Source organism: Chlorocebus sabaeus, chromosome 12 (genome assembly GCF_047675955.1).
Source record: "Chlorocebus sabaeus isolate Y175 chromosome 12, mChlSab1.0.hap1, whole genome shotgun sequence".
Classification (NCBI taxonomy): Eukaryota; Metazoa; Chordata; class Mammalia; order Primates; family Cercopithecidae; genus Chlorocebus; species Chlorocebus sabaeus.
The window spans coordinates 66,773,517-66,792,099 of record NC_132915.1 but is presented as its reverse complement, the minus strand read 5'-3'; the positions used below and the strand labels follow the sequence as shown (position 1 = coordinate 66,792,099).

The 18,583-nt window shown below is 51.8% G+C and overlaps 1 protein-coding gene across 1 annotated transcript in view; it reads left to right on the top strand.

Moving 5' to 3' along the window:
- The first annotated feature begins 624 nt into the window (after window positions 1-624).
- The window catches only part of SHB (SH2 domain containing adaptor protein B), a 154,351-nt gene continuing 136,392 nt past the window's right edge, over window positions 625-18,583 (top strand). Inside the window, exon 1 of the mRNA XM_007968663.3 lies at window positions 625-1,709. Within this exon, the coding sequence (XP_007966854.3) occupies window positions 993-1,709 (717 nt within the window). The 5' untranslated portion in view covers window positions 625-992. The remainder of the gene's footprint in view (window positions 1,710-18,583) is intronic.

The window sequence follows — 18,583 nt, the reverse complement described above, 5'->3', positions numbered from 1 at the left end:
ACAACGCGCGGGGTCCCGGGAGACTGCGGACAGGTTTGGCCTCTGCGCGTAGCAGGCTCCGCCAGGCAACCTCTCGCCCGAGGCGGCGGCGAGCAGCAAGCTAGGCGGAGCCGGCTGCGCGGCGGGACCCCGGCGCCCTGGGACACGACCCTGGTGCTGGCGCCTGGGCGGCCGCGGGAGGTGGCGCGTGCCGGAGCGGAGAGGTGCGCCCACCCCGGCCCCGGGCGCGAGGGAGGCGGGGCTTGGGCCGCGGCCCCCGGCCAGGCTCGCGGGGGTGGGCGGTGCTGGGTCTGCGGGGGCGGACGGGGGGCGGAGCGCGCGCGGGCTCCGGGAGGGCGGGACGGCGGCGCGGGGCGGGCTCTGGCGGCCTGAGTGTCACACACGCGGCGGCTCGGGAGGCGGCGGCGGCAGTGGCAGCGACAGGCGCCGCTGGGACAGGCACGGGCGCGCGGGCTCGGGCGGGCGCCGGCTGCCTCCCTCCGTCGCTCGCTGTCTCTCCCGGCCGCATTCTCCTCGGCTGCGCGGCCGAGCTCGCCCCAGCGCTCGCAGGAAGGAAGAAGGGAGCCGAGGACGCCGAGAAGTTCCCGCGGCAGCCGCAGATCCCGGCCAAGGCGGAGGCTGCAGCTCCGACGGGGCAGGAGCGCGCTCCACGGCGGGGGGCTCACGGCCACAGGGTCCGCGGCGGTAGCGCTCGGACCTTCCGCTCTCCCCCGGGCCGTGGGCCGGGACCCCCATGAGACGCGCCCACGAGGGGCGCGAGATCCCTAGCTTGGGCGGCGCTAGGCGGAGGGCGGTGCTGCAGCTGCCGGAGCCAGAGAGCTGCCGGCAGGAGGCGGCGGCGGCGAGAACTTGAACTTGGCGTCGGGAGCGGGCGCCCCGGACGCCCCCCGCCGGGGCCGGGGCGCCGAAGGACCTGCGCGGCAGCGCTGCCCCCCGAATGGCCGCGGCGGCGGACCGGGCTCCCACGCCGCGGCCCTAGGCGGCCTCTCGCCATGGCCAAGTGGCTAAACAAGTACTTCAGCTTGGGCAACAGCAAGACCAAGAGCCCCCCGCAGCCGCCGCGGCCAGACTACCGCGAGCAGCGGCGACGGGGCGAGCGGCCCTCGCAGCCCCCCCAGGCCGTGCCGCAGGCCTCCTCCGCCGCCTCGGCGTCCTGCGGTCCGGCCACCGCCTCCTGCTTCTCGGCCTCATCGGGCTCCCTGCCCGACGACAGCGGCAGCACCAGCGACCTCATCCGCGCCTACCGCGCGCAGAAGGAACGCGACTTCGAGGACCCCTACAACGGGCCTGGCTCGTCGCTGCGCAAACTGCGCGCCATGTGCCGCCTGGACTACTGCGGCGGCGGCGGGGAGCCAGGCGGGGTACAGCGCGCCTTTTCGGCCTCGTCCGCGTCGGGCGCCGCGGGCTGTTGCTGCGCCTCCTCGGGCGCGGGGGCCGCCGCGTCGTCGTCCTCCTCCTCCGGCTCCCCGCACCTCTACCGCAGCAGCAGCGAGCGGCGGCCCGCCACGCCGGCCGAGGTGCGCTACATCTCCCCCAAGCACCGCCTCATCAAAGTGGAGAGCGCGGCGGGCGGCGGGGCCGGGGACCCCCTGGGGGGCGCCTGCGCGGGCGGCCGCACCTGGAGCCCGACGGCTTGCGGAGGCAAGAAACTGCTCAACAAGTGCGCCGCCTCAGCCGCGGAGGAGAGCGGGGCCGGCAAGAAGGACAAGGTAAGGTGCCCCTTGGCCTCTTCCCGACGTTCCAAAAGAGCCACGGTGCGCACGGGGGAACCAAGGCACCCACCGCTCTGGTGTCGAGTCCCTACTTCAGCTTCGGCCTAGGACCCTGGGTCGCGGCTGGCGTGCTGTTTCCCGGTTCTGCCCCTCCCGCTCGCTTTTCCTGGGACCGGCGGCCTCCTGACAACACCGCTTTCGCCGCTGCTCCCAGAACGTCTCCTCTCTGAGCCCACAGCCCGAGCGAGAGCGCCCGGCCCAGCCTTGCCCCAGGAAGACGGACCCAGCCAGCCCTTCCGGCTGCCAAGGAGTAAAGTCAGAGTCAGAGCTGTCAAGGGCTTCAAATGGAGCTTTGACTCCTGACTCCCCTTACTCCAGCTTCCACCCTCCGCTCACGCTCTAGATGGGGAACTGAGGTCCAGAGCAAGGAAGGGACTCGCCCAATATTACACAGCATTCTTAGTGGCAGATCTGGACCGGCTGTCTCCAGCGTGTATATGTAAATCCCTCGCGGCTGCCCTGCCCGGCCCTGCCCCGCCCCACCCCCAGCTCCAGGTTTCCAAATCCGGGCTGCCTGGTACCGGAGCTGCTCCGGGAACCTCCACGCGTGCTTTTCCGGTTGAAATGCGCTGCCTCCAAGAGCGCTCCTCACCGAACCCGTCAGTTCCTGCCACTGCGCGCGGGAGGTGGTCAGCCTATCAGGCCCGGCTGGAAGGAGACCCCACCCCTCCTATCCTCACCTGCTTCCTTCCTGATCTCAACCCTACCCCATACGGTCCCAGGAACACGGGGGGACTTTGTGACAACCCCCTTCCTAATGCATTAGGCCATCTAGTTCCCTCCCTTTGAAGCAGACTAGTTAATTACAGCCAGACTAGGCCCCCTCCTCCTCCTTCACACTCCTGTGAAGCCCTCCCTTCCCCCGTAAAATAATACTTGTTCTGTCTACTTCTGGTGGAAGGCAGTGTTTTGATTAAATCTGAGGCCCGGTGGGAGAGCTCCTTCCTTCTCAGTGCCCTGGTCCGTGTCTGTTGTTCTCCCCACCTTCTTCCCCCAAAGATAAACCTTTGCCCAGGCCTGGGCTGGGGGAGACTGATTAAGAGTCTGAGTTCCTTTTAGGACTGGACGTCCAGACAGCAGTGAGGCAGGCTCTTACCTGCCAGCTGGTGCCTGGAAAGGGATCTTATTTGTTTGCCAGGAGAGAGGAGGAAGGGAATGTCCCTCTAGTTTTTCTGCCTGGCCTCCTCTCCCGAAGGTCCCCGGAATATCCCCATCCCCTGCTTGATCTGCATGGGCGGTCCGTGGAGGATCCCACCTCTCCCTGGAGGCAGTTTGGGGCACGCCTCGGAAGCTTGGACTCTGGGTTTCCTAAGCACCCAGGATGCCACACCTAGATGACTAGCTGGGAGCCAGGTGGCCACCCAGGAGCTGCCTTGGGAGAGGGGGTAGATTTCCCTGGGAGCCACCAGGACCCTGGGCTTGTGGTTGATCAGTGAGGGAAACACCAGATAGGCTCCGTGCAGTCTTATGCATGGCCCAGGCTTGGCTTGGTGCAGGCACTGGGGAGGTCTTGAATATAAAAGAAGGCACGATAGGTCACGGCCAACTGCACCGGACTTTATGCATCCTCCTTGTTACCCTGCAGCCACACCCCAGGTGGGCAGATCTCCTTTCTCTTTCACTGCTAGTGGTTCAAAACTTCAGTAAACATTTTTTTCCCAATTACAATTAAGACTGTTTCAAACACTGAGAAATGATTTGTTTTATAGCCAGGTTGTCAAGATGTTTAAGACTTGACTTCTTTTCATCACCAGATATTTCTTATGGGTCTTCTCTGTGCCCTCCCCTGCTGGGTCCTGGAGCAGAGACCCTCTGCAGTGAATGCTATGACAGAGGCCATAGTGGCGTGATGGTGATGAGTGCTATGATGAGACCTTGTGTTACAGGGTTACAGGAAGGATGAAGGGCACGGGAGAGGTTGGGGGGTGTGGCATTGAGGAGTGCACCTTGGAGGCAGGGCCATTATTGTGAGGGGGGCGGTGGTCACCATGGTTGACTGGAGAAGAGCCCTGTGCTTCAGGGAACTGCAGGTGAAGTCCCATGTGACTGAAATTGAGAGGTTAAGATAAGTTGGGCAGGGCCTGGATCAGGGAGGACCTTGTAAGCTAAGCACCGAGGGGGCCTGTGAAGGGATTTAGCTGTGAGAGTGTTGTGATCAGATATGATTTTTTAGAAGATCTCTCTGGGCTGCTTGTCACCTACTAGGTTGTGACTGTAAGACCTTTGATCTTTTGAGAAGTTGTCCAGATGTTCTTTCTACCCAGGAGGGAGGAGGCAGCCAGAGAGGGTCAGCAGAACGTTCTCGTGCAGTGATCCTCAAACTGTAGTGTGCCTAGAGGGCTGGTTACAACAGATTGCTGGGGTCCATCCTGCAGCAACTAATTGAGCATGCCTGGTGGGGGACCTGAGTATTTGCATTCCAGCATTTCCCAGGTTGAGGGGAAGTGGCTGAGGGTCCTGGGACCATGCTTTGAAAACCACTCATGCAACAGTGGCTTCTTCTTAACTGTCCCTCTGGGTCTTCTGGTCAGGGCAGCCTTGGAATGCAGAGACTCTGGATGCCCTTGTTTCTGCCATCTGTGTGTGGCTACCTCCTGATCCTTGGCCAGCACCCCTCCACCCCCACCCCATCAGGCAGTCAGGAAGCAGTTGTTTTCACATTATTTCCAGCCGGACAGCTTTTGGGAGGCCAGGAACACTGTAGATCCAGCCTTCCTTCTGCCCCTCACTCATGGATCCAGGAAAACCCACTTCTGGCTCCTCATTTAGTCTTTATCCATTGTTAGAGGTCTCACCCTCTCACCTAGGCTGGAGTGCAGTGGCGCAGCTATGGCTCACTGCAGCCTCAACCTCCCAGGCTCAAACAATCCTCCCACCTTAGCCTCCTGAGTTACTGGGGCCACGTACTGTCACACCTGGCTAATTTTTTTATTTGTAGAGATCAGGTGTCGCTATGTTGCCCAGGCTCCTGGGCTCAAGTGATCCTCCTGCCTTGGCCTCCCAAAGTGCTGGGATTACAAGTGAGAGCCACAGCACCCCACCCACTTTTCCGTTTGTAATTATTTGGAAGAAAAACTAGCCTTACTCTAATGGTTTCTCCCCTAACATAGCCCATTTTTCCCAGCATTTACTTTGTGCTCAGAGATATCTTGGTATAAGTGTGAGGAGGGGAGGTAATGAGGGATGCAGGAGATTTGTCCATATCTCTGGCCTGAGCCCCTGGAGGAGATTGACAGGAATTTCATCCTTTGTTTCCCAGTGTTTTTATCTTGGAGAATTTGGGGAGATCATCACCTAGGAGGTGGCTTTGAGCTGGATCTAGAGTTGGAAGTGGAATCCCAGCGCAGGGGAGAGGGTGACTGCAGGCTGCAGGAGTGCCTATGTGTCAGGGTGTGCATATGTAAGTGTATACATGTGTGTGAACATAGACGTGTGCATGTACGTGTGTGTATGTGTATAAAATCTCAATGTGGGGCCTGTTCTTGGAAAGCAGCATTTTCATGCAGCTGGGCCTTGTTTGGGGAATGAGAGATGACAATGTGAGAGAGGTAGGGGCTTGAAGTTAGACCCCACAGGGGAGACCTTGAAGGTTGTTGAGCCAGGGAAGGGATGTACTCAGAGCCATGGTGAAGGGGCATCCAGGCTATAAACAGCTGCCAAAATCTGGGGATCGAAGTTAGGGGACAGTTGTAGTTCTGGTGAGAGACGGTAAGGGCCTGAGCTCCTGGGAAGAGAAAATGAAACTGGAATAGGTAGACACATTATTCCTTCAAGTTGTGCTTTATAAAAAAAAAACAGTGATTACAAAAGAGGCCAGTTACTTTTGTAGGTCTCCTTTTGTGCAGCCAAACAGGTCTCATCCAGTTATATTTTCTGCTGAAGTCTTGTTTCTTTTATTATAATTAAATAAATGTTTCCACCACAATTAAGTCAGGATGCATCATGACATCAGTTTTCCCGGGTTTTAAATACATACTGATGTGTACCAACACTTTATATTTTGTCAGCATCCAGAGTTGAGTTAAATAACACTTTTTCCGTACTTACAGAATAAATAATATCATGTCTAACTTCTTTTTTTTTTTTTTTTTAAACATCCAGCAGTTTCTAAACTGCCTGCTAGGCAGGGGGAGTTCAGAGAGAAATAAGTGGTGGCTAACTTTCCAAGAAGGAAGCTTCTCAGTTTGCAGTTGAATACCAGCTTCTCCTGGTCTAGTCAGGGAGACAGATACAACCAGAGAGACAATATCACAACCTGAGGAATGCCAGAAGTGTGTACAGAGGGCTAGGAGGGCCTGAACTTGCCTGGGAAGCCAAAGAGGGCCTTCAGGAGAAGGTCGCCCTTGAGCTGAGTATAGAAGGCTGAGTGGGAATTCCCGAGGCAGGGGAGTGGGGAAGAGGGCTTTTCATGCAAAGGGAATAAAGCAGCCAGTGCCATGGCCTGGAGGCTGGAGAGGATGGCTGGGGGCAGCAGGGCAGGTGTGGCGGGAGACTGCAGAGGGACGTTGGAGCCCACAAAGGGAAGAAAGTCTCATGTGCCTTGCTGCATAGTTGTGAATTATCATTTGTCCTGTTTCACATACAATCATTGATGTAGGGCTTGATTGAAGCCAGGGCCAAACATGAGTTGTCAGTCATTCCCATTTGATGAACAGCCACATTCTCCAGTTCTTAAAGTGTCACTGATGGAAAAGGTCAGGGTCACACTTGGTAGCTGTGGTTTAGCTTGGGACACTTTCCCCCTATGAAGTCCCATCCCCTGAAAGTAGTGTGAGAGAAATGCTGCGTATCAAATCCAGTTTTTCCTGGTTGAGTCCCCAGAAGGGAAATGCATTCTCCAGGCTTCATAGTAATCACTTAATCAGTCATTTAATTCTCACCGTCCTGCTGGGAGAGGCTTGGGTACTGTATTAGCTGTTGCTACATAACAAATCACCCCAAAACAGCTGTGGTTTGATTGTGGGCCATGCGGTCTCTATCATAGCTCTTCAACTCTGCCACTGTAGCTTGAAAGCAGCCATGGACAATATGGAAATTAATGGGAACAGCTGTATTCCAATAAAACTTTATTTACAAAAAACAGGCAGCTGACCTGTGCACTGTAGTTTCCAACCCCTGCTTTAAACAATAAGCTTTTATTATAGCCACGAGCCTGTACATCTCAGTCATTTTTCTGGTCTCAGTTGGGCTCACTCATGCCTTTGCAGTCAGTGGGGGTGGGGTGAGTATGCAGCCCTGCTGATCCTGGCTAGGCTTTCTTACGTGTTTGGTGGGCTGGTTTAGGATGGCCTTGGGCTGCAACAATTCAGCTCTGTTCTGTGTGGTCTCTCCTCCTCCAGCACATGTTTGTATGACGGCAGCAGGGTTCCAAGAAAAAGCAGGAGCGCATGAGGTCTCTTGAGGTTGGAAACTGGCACGCTGACCCTTCTGTTGACCAAAGCAAATCATAAGGCCAGCCATGATTCAAGGAGAGAGGAGGAGCTGCAGTGTCCCATGGCAAAGGGCAGGGATACAGGCAAGCCATTAATTAGAGCCTTCAATGCCATCATCTACCTTATCCCCATATTCCAGGTAAAGAAACTGAGGCTTAGAGAGGTTGATGACTTGCCTAATGTCACACAGCTACAAAGTGATAGAGCAAGGATCACACCAGTGCAGTCTTGAGTTCAAAACCTATATGCTTCCTCTATTTTTCGTGGTTTCAATGGAAATAAGTAGTGTAAAGCTTGGATATTTACAGGAATATGTGTTACATGTCTCCTCCTCCCCTTTACTTAACGCTACTCTTGTTGCAGCCCTCTGCCCTAATTTCTCTGCTTTCAGCCTTGTCTTTGGTGTCCCTGGAAGAGGCCCTAGATCTGGCTTTTCTGTCTCTCTCTCTTCCATCTGCCTTAGAGTTCCAGAAATGAGATGTTAATGCAGCACTTGAGTTATTTTATAGAGAAATTCTGAGCACAGAGTTGGCACATCCCAAGGGACAGCTGCACAAAACTGAGTCTTGTAACTGTCATGTCTTCTCATTCTAACACCAAGCATTCCTTCCCTTCAAGGATTCGCCAGGCTGTGTGTGCTCTGTTTGGAGAAAGAGACTGGCGGTACACTGGCCCTGATCAACAAGGAATTTAAGTTTCCTTGAAAGAGATCAGGTGACTGTCCTCTCTAATCTGACAATCTCAGAACATGACTGATTACCCCAGGGCTTAACCCCCGTGACTTGACCGTATCCTCTTTTTGCCCCCAGAGCTTTTCTGACCCATAAAAATTAGCTTTAAAAGTCAAATCTGAAACAGCTGTGGTTTCCTCTGATCAGTCAGCAAGGTTGAACTTGCCTGTGGTCAAGCCTTCCCCTGATTAGTTTAGCTTGTGCTGGGAGAGCCCAGAAGTGGTGGCCTGTGGGGAACGGGTAGGCCAGCTTGGCCCTAGAAAATAAACTGGGACGTGTGACTTTCCAGCAGAGCTGGGATGCTGGCTGGCTGACGGCAACACACCCTGTGGTTTTCTGAGGTTGGTTGATGGTGGCGGTAGGAGTGGTGCTTTTTTCTTTTTTTGAGACAGGATCTCACTCCTGTCCCCCATACTAGAGTGCAGTGGCACAATTAGAGCTCACTGTAGCCTCAACTTCCCGGGCTCAGGCAATTCTCCCACCTCAGCCTCTCAAGTAGCTGGGACTACAGGCAGGCACACACCAGCACACCCAGATAATTTTTTTTTTTTTTTTCCTAAAGTAGAGATGGGGTTTCACGATCTTGCCCAGGCTGATCTCAAACTCCTGGGCTCAAGTGATCCATCCGCCTTGGCCTCCCAAAGTGCTGGGATTACAGGTATGAGCCACTGCGCCCAGAAGGTGGTGCATTTTCCGCAGGACAAAGGCGGTGGTCATCTTTGACATCCTAACTTTCATATGGCCTGTGCTGACTGAGGAATTGCTATATTCAGGCCACCATGAGGAGCTGTGTGGATACAGGGATGAACCAGGGCCTGGATAGTGCCCGCCCCTGAAAAGCTTATCTTCTGGTTGAGGACACAGGACCCAAGGTTCAAACCCACATCTGTGTGTCAGAATTTATCTGTAAATAAAGTGGTGTGGGTGAGCTAAAAGCCATCTTGGCACAGAGACTGTTCTGGGCAGGACCTTGATTTCATGGAGCCACAGGAGAAGCAGCTTGAGGAGGAGGTATTTGAGTAAGAAAAGCACAATCACTTGCATTAAGGGAGCTTTCCACTACAGTAATATTAGCTAATACTTTTATTGTACGTACTCTGAGCTAGGTGCAGTTCTGTGTGCTTTGTATGTAACCTTACTCCTCACTACAGTCCTTTGAGGTAGCTACTACTACTGCTACTACTATTCTGGTTTTTACATATGAGGAAACCAAGGCACAGAGAGGTTAAGTCACTTGTCTAAAGTCACGTTGGCCGGGTGGGGTGGTTCACGCCTGTAATCCCAGCACTTCCTGTAATCCCAGCACTTTGGGAGGCCGAGGTGGATCACCTAAGGTCGAGAGTTGGAGACCAGCCTGGCCAACATGGTGAAACCCTGTCTCTATTAAAAATGCAAAAATTAGCTGGGCGTGGTGGTACATGCCTGTAATCCCAGCTACTTGGGAGGCTGAGGTGGGAGAACCGCTTGAATCCGGGAGGCAGAGGTTGTAGTGAGCTGAGATCGGGCCACTGCACTCCAGCCTGGGCGCCAGAGCGAGACTCCATCTCAAAAAAAAAATAATAATAATAAAGTCAGACAACCAGTAAGTGGGAGAGATGAGATGTGAAGCCAGATCCAGCATCTATTTGTAACCACTCTGCCATACTACCTCAAGCTGCACAATCCCATGCCCGAATTTGCTCTATTGTCTCTGCCTTATTTGTGGCTAGACTTACTCTTTGTAAAATATCCCCTCTGTTGGCATGGGGTGACTGATTCCAACATTTATGTAAGTGTTCCACAGCTTAAAGGGGGCAGTTTCACATCGGTGATTTGTTTGCTTCTCAGAGCCACTCTGTGAGGAACAGGCTGTAATCTCCCTTTTGCAGATGGAGAAACAGAGGCTCATGGGGAGGAGTGCCTTCTGCCCTACCTCACAGCAGAGGCAGAGCTGGTGGCCAGTATCTGCTGTGTGTATTGACCTTGTGTTGAGGCCAGTGCCCTTTGTGCCGGCGTGGTGTGGAGGTGGCGTGGCCGAAGCTGGAGTCGACAGGAAGGGTGACAGCCTGATTGATTTCCGCTTCTTCCCGTGTTTTGATTCTGAGATGCTTTGCTGAGACCATTAAGGAGCATTGACAGAGGACCTTGCTTCCACAATGGAATTTTCCTTCTCTTCCTGTTTGGTATTTTCCAGTAATATTTCTATTAATGTTTCACTTTCAGCGGCACTAACTTCCTGAGAATTTGAGCTTTCCTAACTCCCAAAGCAGGAAGAACTGAATTTTCCTCTAAATCATTCAGTTCCTTTCCATTTTCTCCAAAGGGAGCTGTCTCTGGATTTCCCATTATGCTGTAAAGGAAGGATCCTGGAGGTGGGTCCAGGGGATGGAGAGAGAATTAGAGCCCCAGGGAGTGACTCAGGCCCAGTGTTTTCCAAGCAGCATATAATACTCCTGGTCAGAAAGGGGCTTCCCAAGGCTGAGGAGGGGAGAGTGACTCAACAGGTGGGCGGGTGGGTGGGGGAAACAGATCCCCTGGCCCACTGCTGGGCCTTGACTTACAGACTGGACGCAGAGTTCCCAGTGGGGCTGTGAGAGCCCATGCCAAGTCCTTTCTTCTCATTCATTCATTCAGTAGACATTGTTGAGAGCCTGCTATGTGCTGGGGATTGTTCTGTTTAGGTGCCGGGAATAGAACCATGAGCAAAGCAGATAAGAGTCTATGCTCTCCTGAGCTTGCTCTCTCATGACAGGAGTCAAGTAAATATAGTTATGTCAGGGGTAGGGACTGTGAAGAAAGTAAAGAGGAATAAAGAGGCGAGGGCAAGTATGAATTTGGGGTGGGATGCTTTTTGTATGGGTGCTCAGAGAGGGCCTTGCTAAAGATTGTGATGGCATGAACCACCCTGCTCTCCGAGGAGGGCATTCCAGGCAGAGGGAAGAGGAACAGTGCAGAAGCCTGAGGCAGTAGCATGCCTGGGTGGTTCGGGGAGCAATGCAGAGATGAACGTGACTGAGTGGAGCAGGTGAGGAGGAGGTGTGAAGGCAGATGAGGGCTGAGAGGTGTGGGGCAGAGGAAGTCGGGCCTCACAAGCATCGAAGAAGCCTTCCTCGCTAACCCTGCGTGAGATGGGGGCAGCAGAGGGTTCTGAGCAGAGGAGCCAACCACGCAACTGACTTGGGTTTTTAAAGGGTGGCTCTGGAGGTTTTAGAGCACAGGGCACCAGCGGGCAGACCGCTGGAAGCAGGACTGTGGCAGCAGGTGATGAGAAGAGGGCAGATTCCTGCGTGTGGTGAAATTGGGCCTCGGGATTTCCTGACAGAGATGAGGGAGAAGAGCCAGAATGGTTGCAGGGTTTTGGCCCTGAGCAGCCACCAATGAAGCAGATTCAGCAACTGAGGCCTAGGGGTCCAGAGTGGGACACACCCTGCCCTCTGGGGCCAGGAGGTGCCTGAGATCCCAGGGAAGAAATGGATGGCCCTCTGTGTGGGCGCTGTGTAGGAGGAAATGGTGAAAACCATCAGGAAGAGGAGGCCTCATGGGAGATGGGTCCAGAGCAAGGTGTGGTTGGGGCATCCGAGACAGAGGGGATCCCATCCACAGTGGCTGAGATTGGAAGGGGAACTCTGCTGTGTGCAGTCAGGGGTGGCCAGAGCTTGGGGCATGCCATGGTGTATTTGCCAGGAATAGAGGAAGGTGGCAAGGGGCCGGGCCCCACCTGCCACTGGTCTGAAATTGCCCCAATACTCCTAATTCAAAAGAGGCCACCTGCTGTGTTGCATGGCTGAGCTGGGCACCACAGGAGGGTGGAGACAGTGCAGTGATTAAGTCTCCAGGGACAGAGCTGGAGCAGCCACTGTTTTGCTCAGCAGAGCATTTCATTACTGGCTGCTTTTGATAGGAAGTGGTCCCTTATATTGTGGGTTCACTGGTACATGGGCTACGGGGAGGATGCAAACAGAACTAGGAGGAATGAGAATTTGCAGGTTTCTCCAGGCTACAGCTAAATTCTAAAAATGAAAATCATCAGAAAGTTCTTAACAGTGAAACTTTACCATTTTGTTGGACATGCACTTGCAGAAAACCAGACAGCCTGGTAATCCCTCTGGTGCATTCCAAAGCCACACATGTGATTGAGGACTGCGTGGCATTTGCGAAATGGCGCAGTGCCTACCTGACCTGTGTGGGGCCCCAAGTTGGCTGTGCTCTGAGCCGGTTCCTCAGAAAGGGGCCAGCTTGCATTTTGAACTATACTTCTGCGTTTATCTCTTGACTAACCTTTTACCCCTTGTATCAAAATTAAGACAAGTTTAGTATAGAAAATAATAAGTAAGCAAAACTCAGAAACCAATCCTAATTCTATAATTCAAAGAAACCACCATTAACATTTTACTACTTTTTTATCTAGCCATTTTTCAGTGCATATATATATATTTCCCTCCGCAAAAGTTGAGTAATACCATCTATTTTTTTTAAACTTAAAGACACGGAAAGATGTCTACAATATCTTAAATATTTAACAATGGTAATTTAATAGCTGCATTGTATTCTGTTTACATGTTAGGCTTTTCCTCATTTTCACCAATTTAACAGTGCCATAGTGAACATCGTTGTAACTTAATTCTTTGCATAGGTCTGTGATTATTTCCTTGGGGTTGATTCTGAAAATTGTTGGATAAGACAGCAAAAAGTTTGATACATACTTCCAGATTGTGTTCTAGAAAGACTTTACAAGTTGACACCTGTTCTACCCTTCTCACACAATCCTGGGAATTCTAATGCAAGTTAGTTGCATTTGCAGTTTCCTGGATTCCTTGTGCAAATGTGTGTTGACCATTTGTGTTGCTTTTCTAAAACTGTTTACTTTATCATCTGTTCATTCTTTTCTGCTGCAGGGTTTTCTCTGTTGATTTATAAGAACGCTTTGTGGGTTAACAATGGCAGCTCCTTGCCTGCCATTTGGGTTGCAGAATATTTTTTAAAGTTTGTAATTTGCCTTTTGGTTCTATATGTGGCAGTTGGTTCTATATGTGGCAGTTGGTTCTATATGTGGCAATTATATGTGGCAGTTGGTTACAATGAATTGTTTTCTATTTAATCAGTCTCCACGTTCATGATTTCTTGAGCATGCTGCTGAGAAAAGTCTTCCCGTTTGGGCACAGTGGCTCATGCCTGTAATCCCAGCACTTTGGGAGACCGAGATGGGTGGATCACATGAGCTTAGGAGTTCGAGACCAGCCTGGGCAGCATGGCAGAAATCCGTCTCTACTCAAAATACAAAAAATTAGCTGGGTGTGGTGACGTGCGCCTGTAGTTCCAGCTACTTCAGAGGCTGAGGCACGATAATTGCTTGAACCCAGGAGACAGAGGTTGCAGTGAGCTGAGATCGTGCCAGTGTACTCCAGCCTGGAAGACAGAGCAAGACTCTGTCTCAAAAAAATGAAAAGTCTTCCCTACTCTAGTATTTATGTTTTCTTCTAATACGTTAATGGATTTTCTTTTCTTTTTTCTTTTTTTTTACATTAAAATTTCCATCCCCCTAGAGTTTGATTTCATGGTATGAAGTATGGTTGTCATCTTGTTTTCCAAATGGCTAGTGTGTTTCTGGACACCCTGTATTGTTTGTTCATGATCTGTCTGTTTTTTCAGGTACCTTTTTAGACTTAAATATTTTGACTCCATCTTGCCCTGACAGTGTTTAGGTCTCATCAGTGATTATGATAAGGACGATGAAGGCCTGTCTTTATAAAATGACACCTTTCTTCAGCAGATACCCATGCGCTTATTACACATTCAACTCCTGACATCTGAGGAAAGTAGGTATTAACTAGGGCTTCATCTTTACCCACCACAGCAGAATGCCAAACCTGCTGTGGTGGGTGGGATGTGGCCAAGACAGCCTTGTCTTGCCTCTGGTGAAGTCGGCATCCTCCTCTGATACCAGAGGCTGGGCTGTCTAGGTGTATTTGAGGCGATCACTTACGGTGGTCTGCCCTGCCCATGTGGCTTGAACCAAGCGAGTGTTTCAGTTTTCACAGTGATTTTTGTAGAGAGGGGGTGTAGTGTTCAGTCATCCGACCATATTCCAGCACTGCGCTGAGTCCTATGGGACAATCAGAGACAGTTAAGCCTGGGTGCTCTAGCTCAGAGCCCAGGAGTGGGTATTGGAGAGGGAGAAATTCATTGCCAGCGTAGACAGGCAGGAAAATGACTCCCTGAACAAACAAGAGAAGCATTTGGGCTGAGGTGGGTGTGGCTGGTGGGAGAGTTCAGAATGGGAAGGATTTGAAGGTGTGGCCTGTGTGGGCCACACGATTTTGGTCCCTCAAATTTTTTTAACACCTGCAAAAAGTCCAGGTGATCATAATTCACCAAGTTCTTCCTCTGCACCCCACCCTTTTCTGTCCCCCATCAACCCAGGTGTCCCGTGTCTTCAATCAGTGAGAGATTTTTTCCAGACCACTCTAACCTGTTTCTCTTTTTCTGGTTCATGCTGGTGTCAGGAAAATCCATCCTGCAGTGTTTGCTGTGAGGCTGATGACATTAACAAAATTGGTATTAAAGGAACAGATTAAGTCCAGGAGTGTTCATGGGGAATACATCCAGGAAAAAATGCAGATTTCTGAACACTGCTGAACACGACTGTGGTTCTAAGAGGCTGAGGGTGTCTGCCTAACTCACCGCACTGTGTGTCACATCACGTCACTGAACCCAGGACCAGCCCTGGCAGCACAGTAAAATTACCTGCACATTATTTTACAAATTTCAGTTCCCTAGGCTCCCATCCTAGATTAATTAATTTCTGGAGATGGGGCCAGGGCATCAGTAGTTTTTGAAGCTCCTAGATGATTGTGATCTGCAGCCAAGGTAGAAAGCGGCTATCCTTGACCTTTGGTGTCCCAGAGAGCTGAGGATCACCCCATCCAACCCTCTTCCAAGCTGAAAACTTCCAGGGTTGAGATTGATCACCTTTTGTCCAGCCACCTTTGCACAGCTGAGGTTGACCTTTTTTTTTTTTTTTTTTTTTTAATGTTTACTCTAGCTTGTTTAGCACCTGGTATTCACAGGAGTTCTGCTGGCTGAACTTTTTCTTTGTAGATTCGACTGCTGTCTTGGTTTAACTCTCTGAGGTCAAGTAGAACCAGTCTAACCTTGCTTCTCATAAGGACCCTCAGATGTGCGATTGTATCTTCAAAGGCAGAGAGAAGCTGCAGGCTATAACATTGTTCACAGAGTCAGATTCCCAGCCAGGACCCCAGCTGCTAAGGGCAAGGATGCTTTGATGTCACAACTGTGGGTGTCTTGATGGTGCCCAAGTCTAGGAGCTTCCTGTGGGCAGGAAGTAATAGGCTAGAGCAGGTTCCCAGTGGGTGAGTTGAAGTTGGCACTGAGGTGTTAACTGTGCAGGCAGGTGACTGGTTGGGGAACAAGGTCAGATTCCCAGGTGGATTTGGGGCGTCTCAGCAAAGGAACTGTCAGAAGTGGATTCCAGAGGAGTAGGTGGCAAGTGGAATAGAGGTTGTCTGGCTGAAAGCAGTGTGATGTCAGGGTTGGGCATTCCCTGTCCTGGTTCTTGGCCCCCTTGTGGGGGCTAGCTGGCAAGGTCATATACCACAGGAGCCCAGGGCTGTTGCTCCAGACACAGCAGAACCCAAGTGTGTCCCACTGTGGTGGCGTGAAACACTCACTGGCTTTAGGGTCAGAAGTCCAGAGCTCAAATCCTAGCTGTGGTGCTTGGAAGCTTAGTAACTTGGGACAAGTGATTAAATTATCTGGGTCTGGAATGCCCCATCCGCTGTGTAGGTAAAATAGTAATAGATGGTGTTTCCTGACCATTCACTCTGTCACCATAGGCAACACTTCCAGTACTTGATCCTTACTGTGGGTCTTTGAGGTGGTGCTGTGAGAACTCCCATTTTACAGATGGTAAGTCATTTGGGAGATGAGGTTCTGGGGAAGTATATTGGGTCATTGTGAGGATTAAATAAAATCGTTTGTTGAAATGGCTGAGCATAATGTCTAGCATTTAGGAAGAGCTTTATGAATGTTTTATATTATTTTGGCCTGTGTGTCTTGGGCCTCAGTCCAGCTTGGAACTTTGGGCTTTCTATAGCCACAGTAAAGTCAGTGGGCTTGCCCTTTCTGGGCTGATGATGTGGTCCTCAAAAAGTGAACCTATCCTTATCTTGATGGGTCTGCTTATGGTTAAGCTTTACCTAGGATCACTGCTCTGATCTAAGAGCTTGAGGTACGTTAGCTCACTGATTCCCACAACACCCCATAGGAGGCAAGTTCTATTAAGAGTCCCATTTTGGCTGGGCACAGTGACTCACATCTGTAATCCCAGCACTTTGGGAGACTGAGGCAGGCAGATCACGAGGTCAGGAGATGTTAGACCATCCTGGCTAACATGGTAAAACCCCGTCTCTACTAAAAATACAAAAAGTTAGCCAGGCATGGTGTCACATGCCTGTAGTCCCAGCTACTCAGGAGACTGAGTCAGGAGAATTGCTTGAACCCGGGAGGTGGAGGTTGCAGTGAGCTGAGGTCGCGCCATCGTACTCCAGCCTGGGCGACAGAGAGTGACTCCATTTCAAAAAAAAAAAAAGAGTCCCATTTTGCAGATGGAGAAACTGAGGCAAATAAGTTTGTATCTTATTGTAGATGACACTGCTAGTAATGGGCAGAGCTGGAGCTGGGGTTCCAGCCAGGCAGTCAGTCTGTGTTACACAGATGCAGGGGACAGTGATGGGGTCAGCTCTGTGTCAGCTGATGGCCATTTAGAAACCATAGCTCTCTACTGTCGATAAAGTGTCTGGTTTGGGCCAGGTACACTCCATAGGCATTCTCAGGACAGTGCTGCCAAAGGGGCATCAAGGAAGGCTTCATGGAGGAGGTGGCATGGGAGCTGGGCCTTCATGCATAGGGAGGATTTGGATATTTAGAGATTGGTGGATGTGGAGGAGGACTTCCTGAGAGAGGGGCCTTCTGAATGGTCCCTAGTAGATGATGGAGGAGAAGCCAGGTGTGGGAAGGCCTTCAGGGCCAGGCCACAGTTTGGTCTTTAGTCTGTGGGTAATGAAAGGTGGTAGAGGGAGGGAGTTTTGAAAGGGTCAGCTTCATGCTTTAGGGACGCTTATATGTCTGTAGCCTGAGGGGATAGTTTACAAAGGGTGGGTCGGGGGTGGCTCTAAGCTGCCCATGGAGGTGAGGTTAGGAGGACATCAAATTCTTTAGGCAGAGGCACCAAGGGCCTGAAATCCTGCAACTGACTGCTCAGGCAGCTCTCAGATGACACTGGGCAATCAAGAGGAATTGACCGAGTGCTTGTCGGGAGGATAGATTTTTCTGTCAATAGCTGAGACATCCTCTGTGGGAGTTTGTGAGTTACTCAGTCCATCAGAGCATTTGTCCACATTCTGTCAGAGCCAGACGGAACATGTGCTGGGGTCACGGAGTCTGGGCCGGGAATGGCCCTGATGGTCGGAGAGTTGGGCGGAGGAGGCCTTGTACAAGTCAGACTGCTTGTTTCTGTTGAAACACGAAGCAGGAAAGGACAGAGCTACCGAGCAGCACATCCAAAAGGAAAGACATGGGGGCACTAAGGAGATGGGGGAGCAGGCCGTGTGTGTTCTGGGGGGGGCGGTGGACAGAGCTAGTCACCTGCCTTTGAGATGGAGTTCTCCCATCTGATGGCAGCACCTTGTGGAGTTAGAGGCATTCCAGGATGTCCAGGCAAACGATGGCAGTTCGAAAGAAGCCATGTAAAGTTGCTGGCATCATAGTTGAAGTCTTCAGAAGACAGCAGTGCAAGAGGGGAGAGGGAAAACCAGGGCTCTGAGCCAATGCAGGATGCTGACCTTCAGAGGACGTCCTTCCAGGGAGAAGCTCTTTGAAAAACAGTAAGTGCTCAGGTCCCCAGAGGGAAAGAAACATTAGCCTCGATGAAGATGTTTGCTGGGCTCAATCGAAGAGCCCCTTGAGGATCCCTGGACAATTCCTTATGCCTTCACTGCTCCATCAGAGGGCTACTCTGGCTGGCAGAGCTCGCTTTACAGGCTCAGAAGAAACACTTTGTAAAGATCTAGGAATAACGTTGCCATCAGTCAGCTCCTGCTTGCCGGGCTTCTGTGGGGCTCTGGATCATCTGAAAGCCATCTGTGGTGTGACTCTGAAGTGATGAGATGGTGGGAGTTGGTGTCATCACTTCCTCGTCACCCACAGGACTGCTGAGAATGCTGTCACAGCCTGGATGATATTCCCAGGCCTTGGGCCTGAAGGTTGTCAAAGTGCGGACACTCAACCAGGGCATGCTTTGAGGTCTTGCCTACTTGCCCCTTGTCCCTCTGCCTTGAATTTTTTTTTTAGTCGGTGTCTCACTTTGTCGCCAGGTTGGAGTGCAGTGGCGCGATCTTGGCTCACTGCAACCTCTGACTCCCTGGTTCAGGCAATTCTCCTGCCTCAGCCTCCCGAGTAGCTGGGATTACAGGCATGCACCACCACACCCAGCTAATTTTTTTATTTTTTAGTAGAGACAGGGTTTCACCATGTTGGCCAGGATGGTCTCGATCTCCTGACCTCGTGATCCGCCCGCCTCGTCCTCCCAAAGTGCTGGGATTACAGGCATGAGCAACCCCGCCTGGCCTGCCTTGAATTTTATGTGCAACTT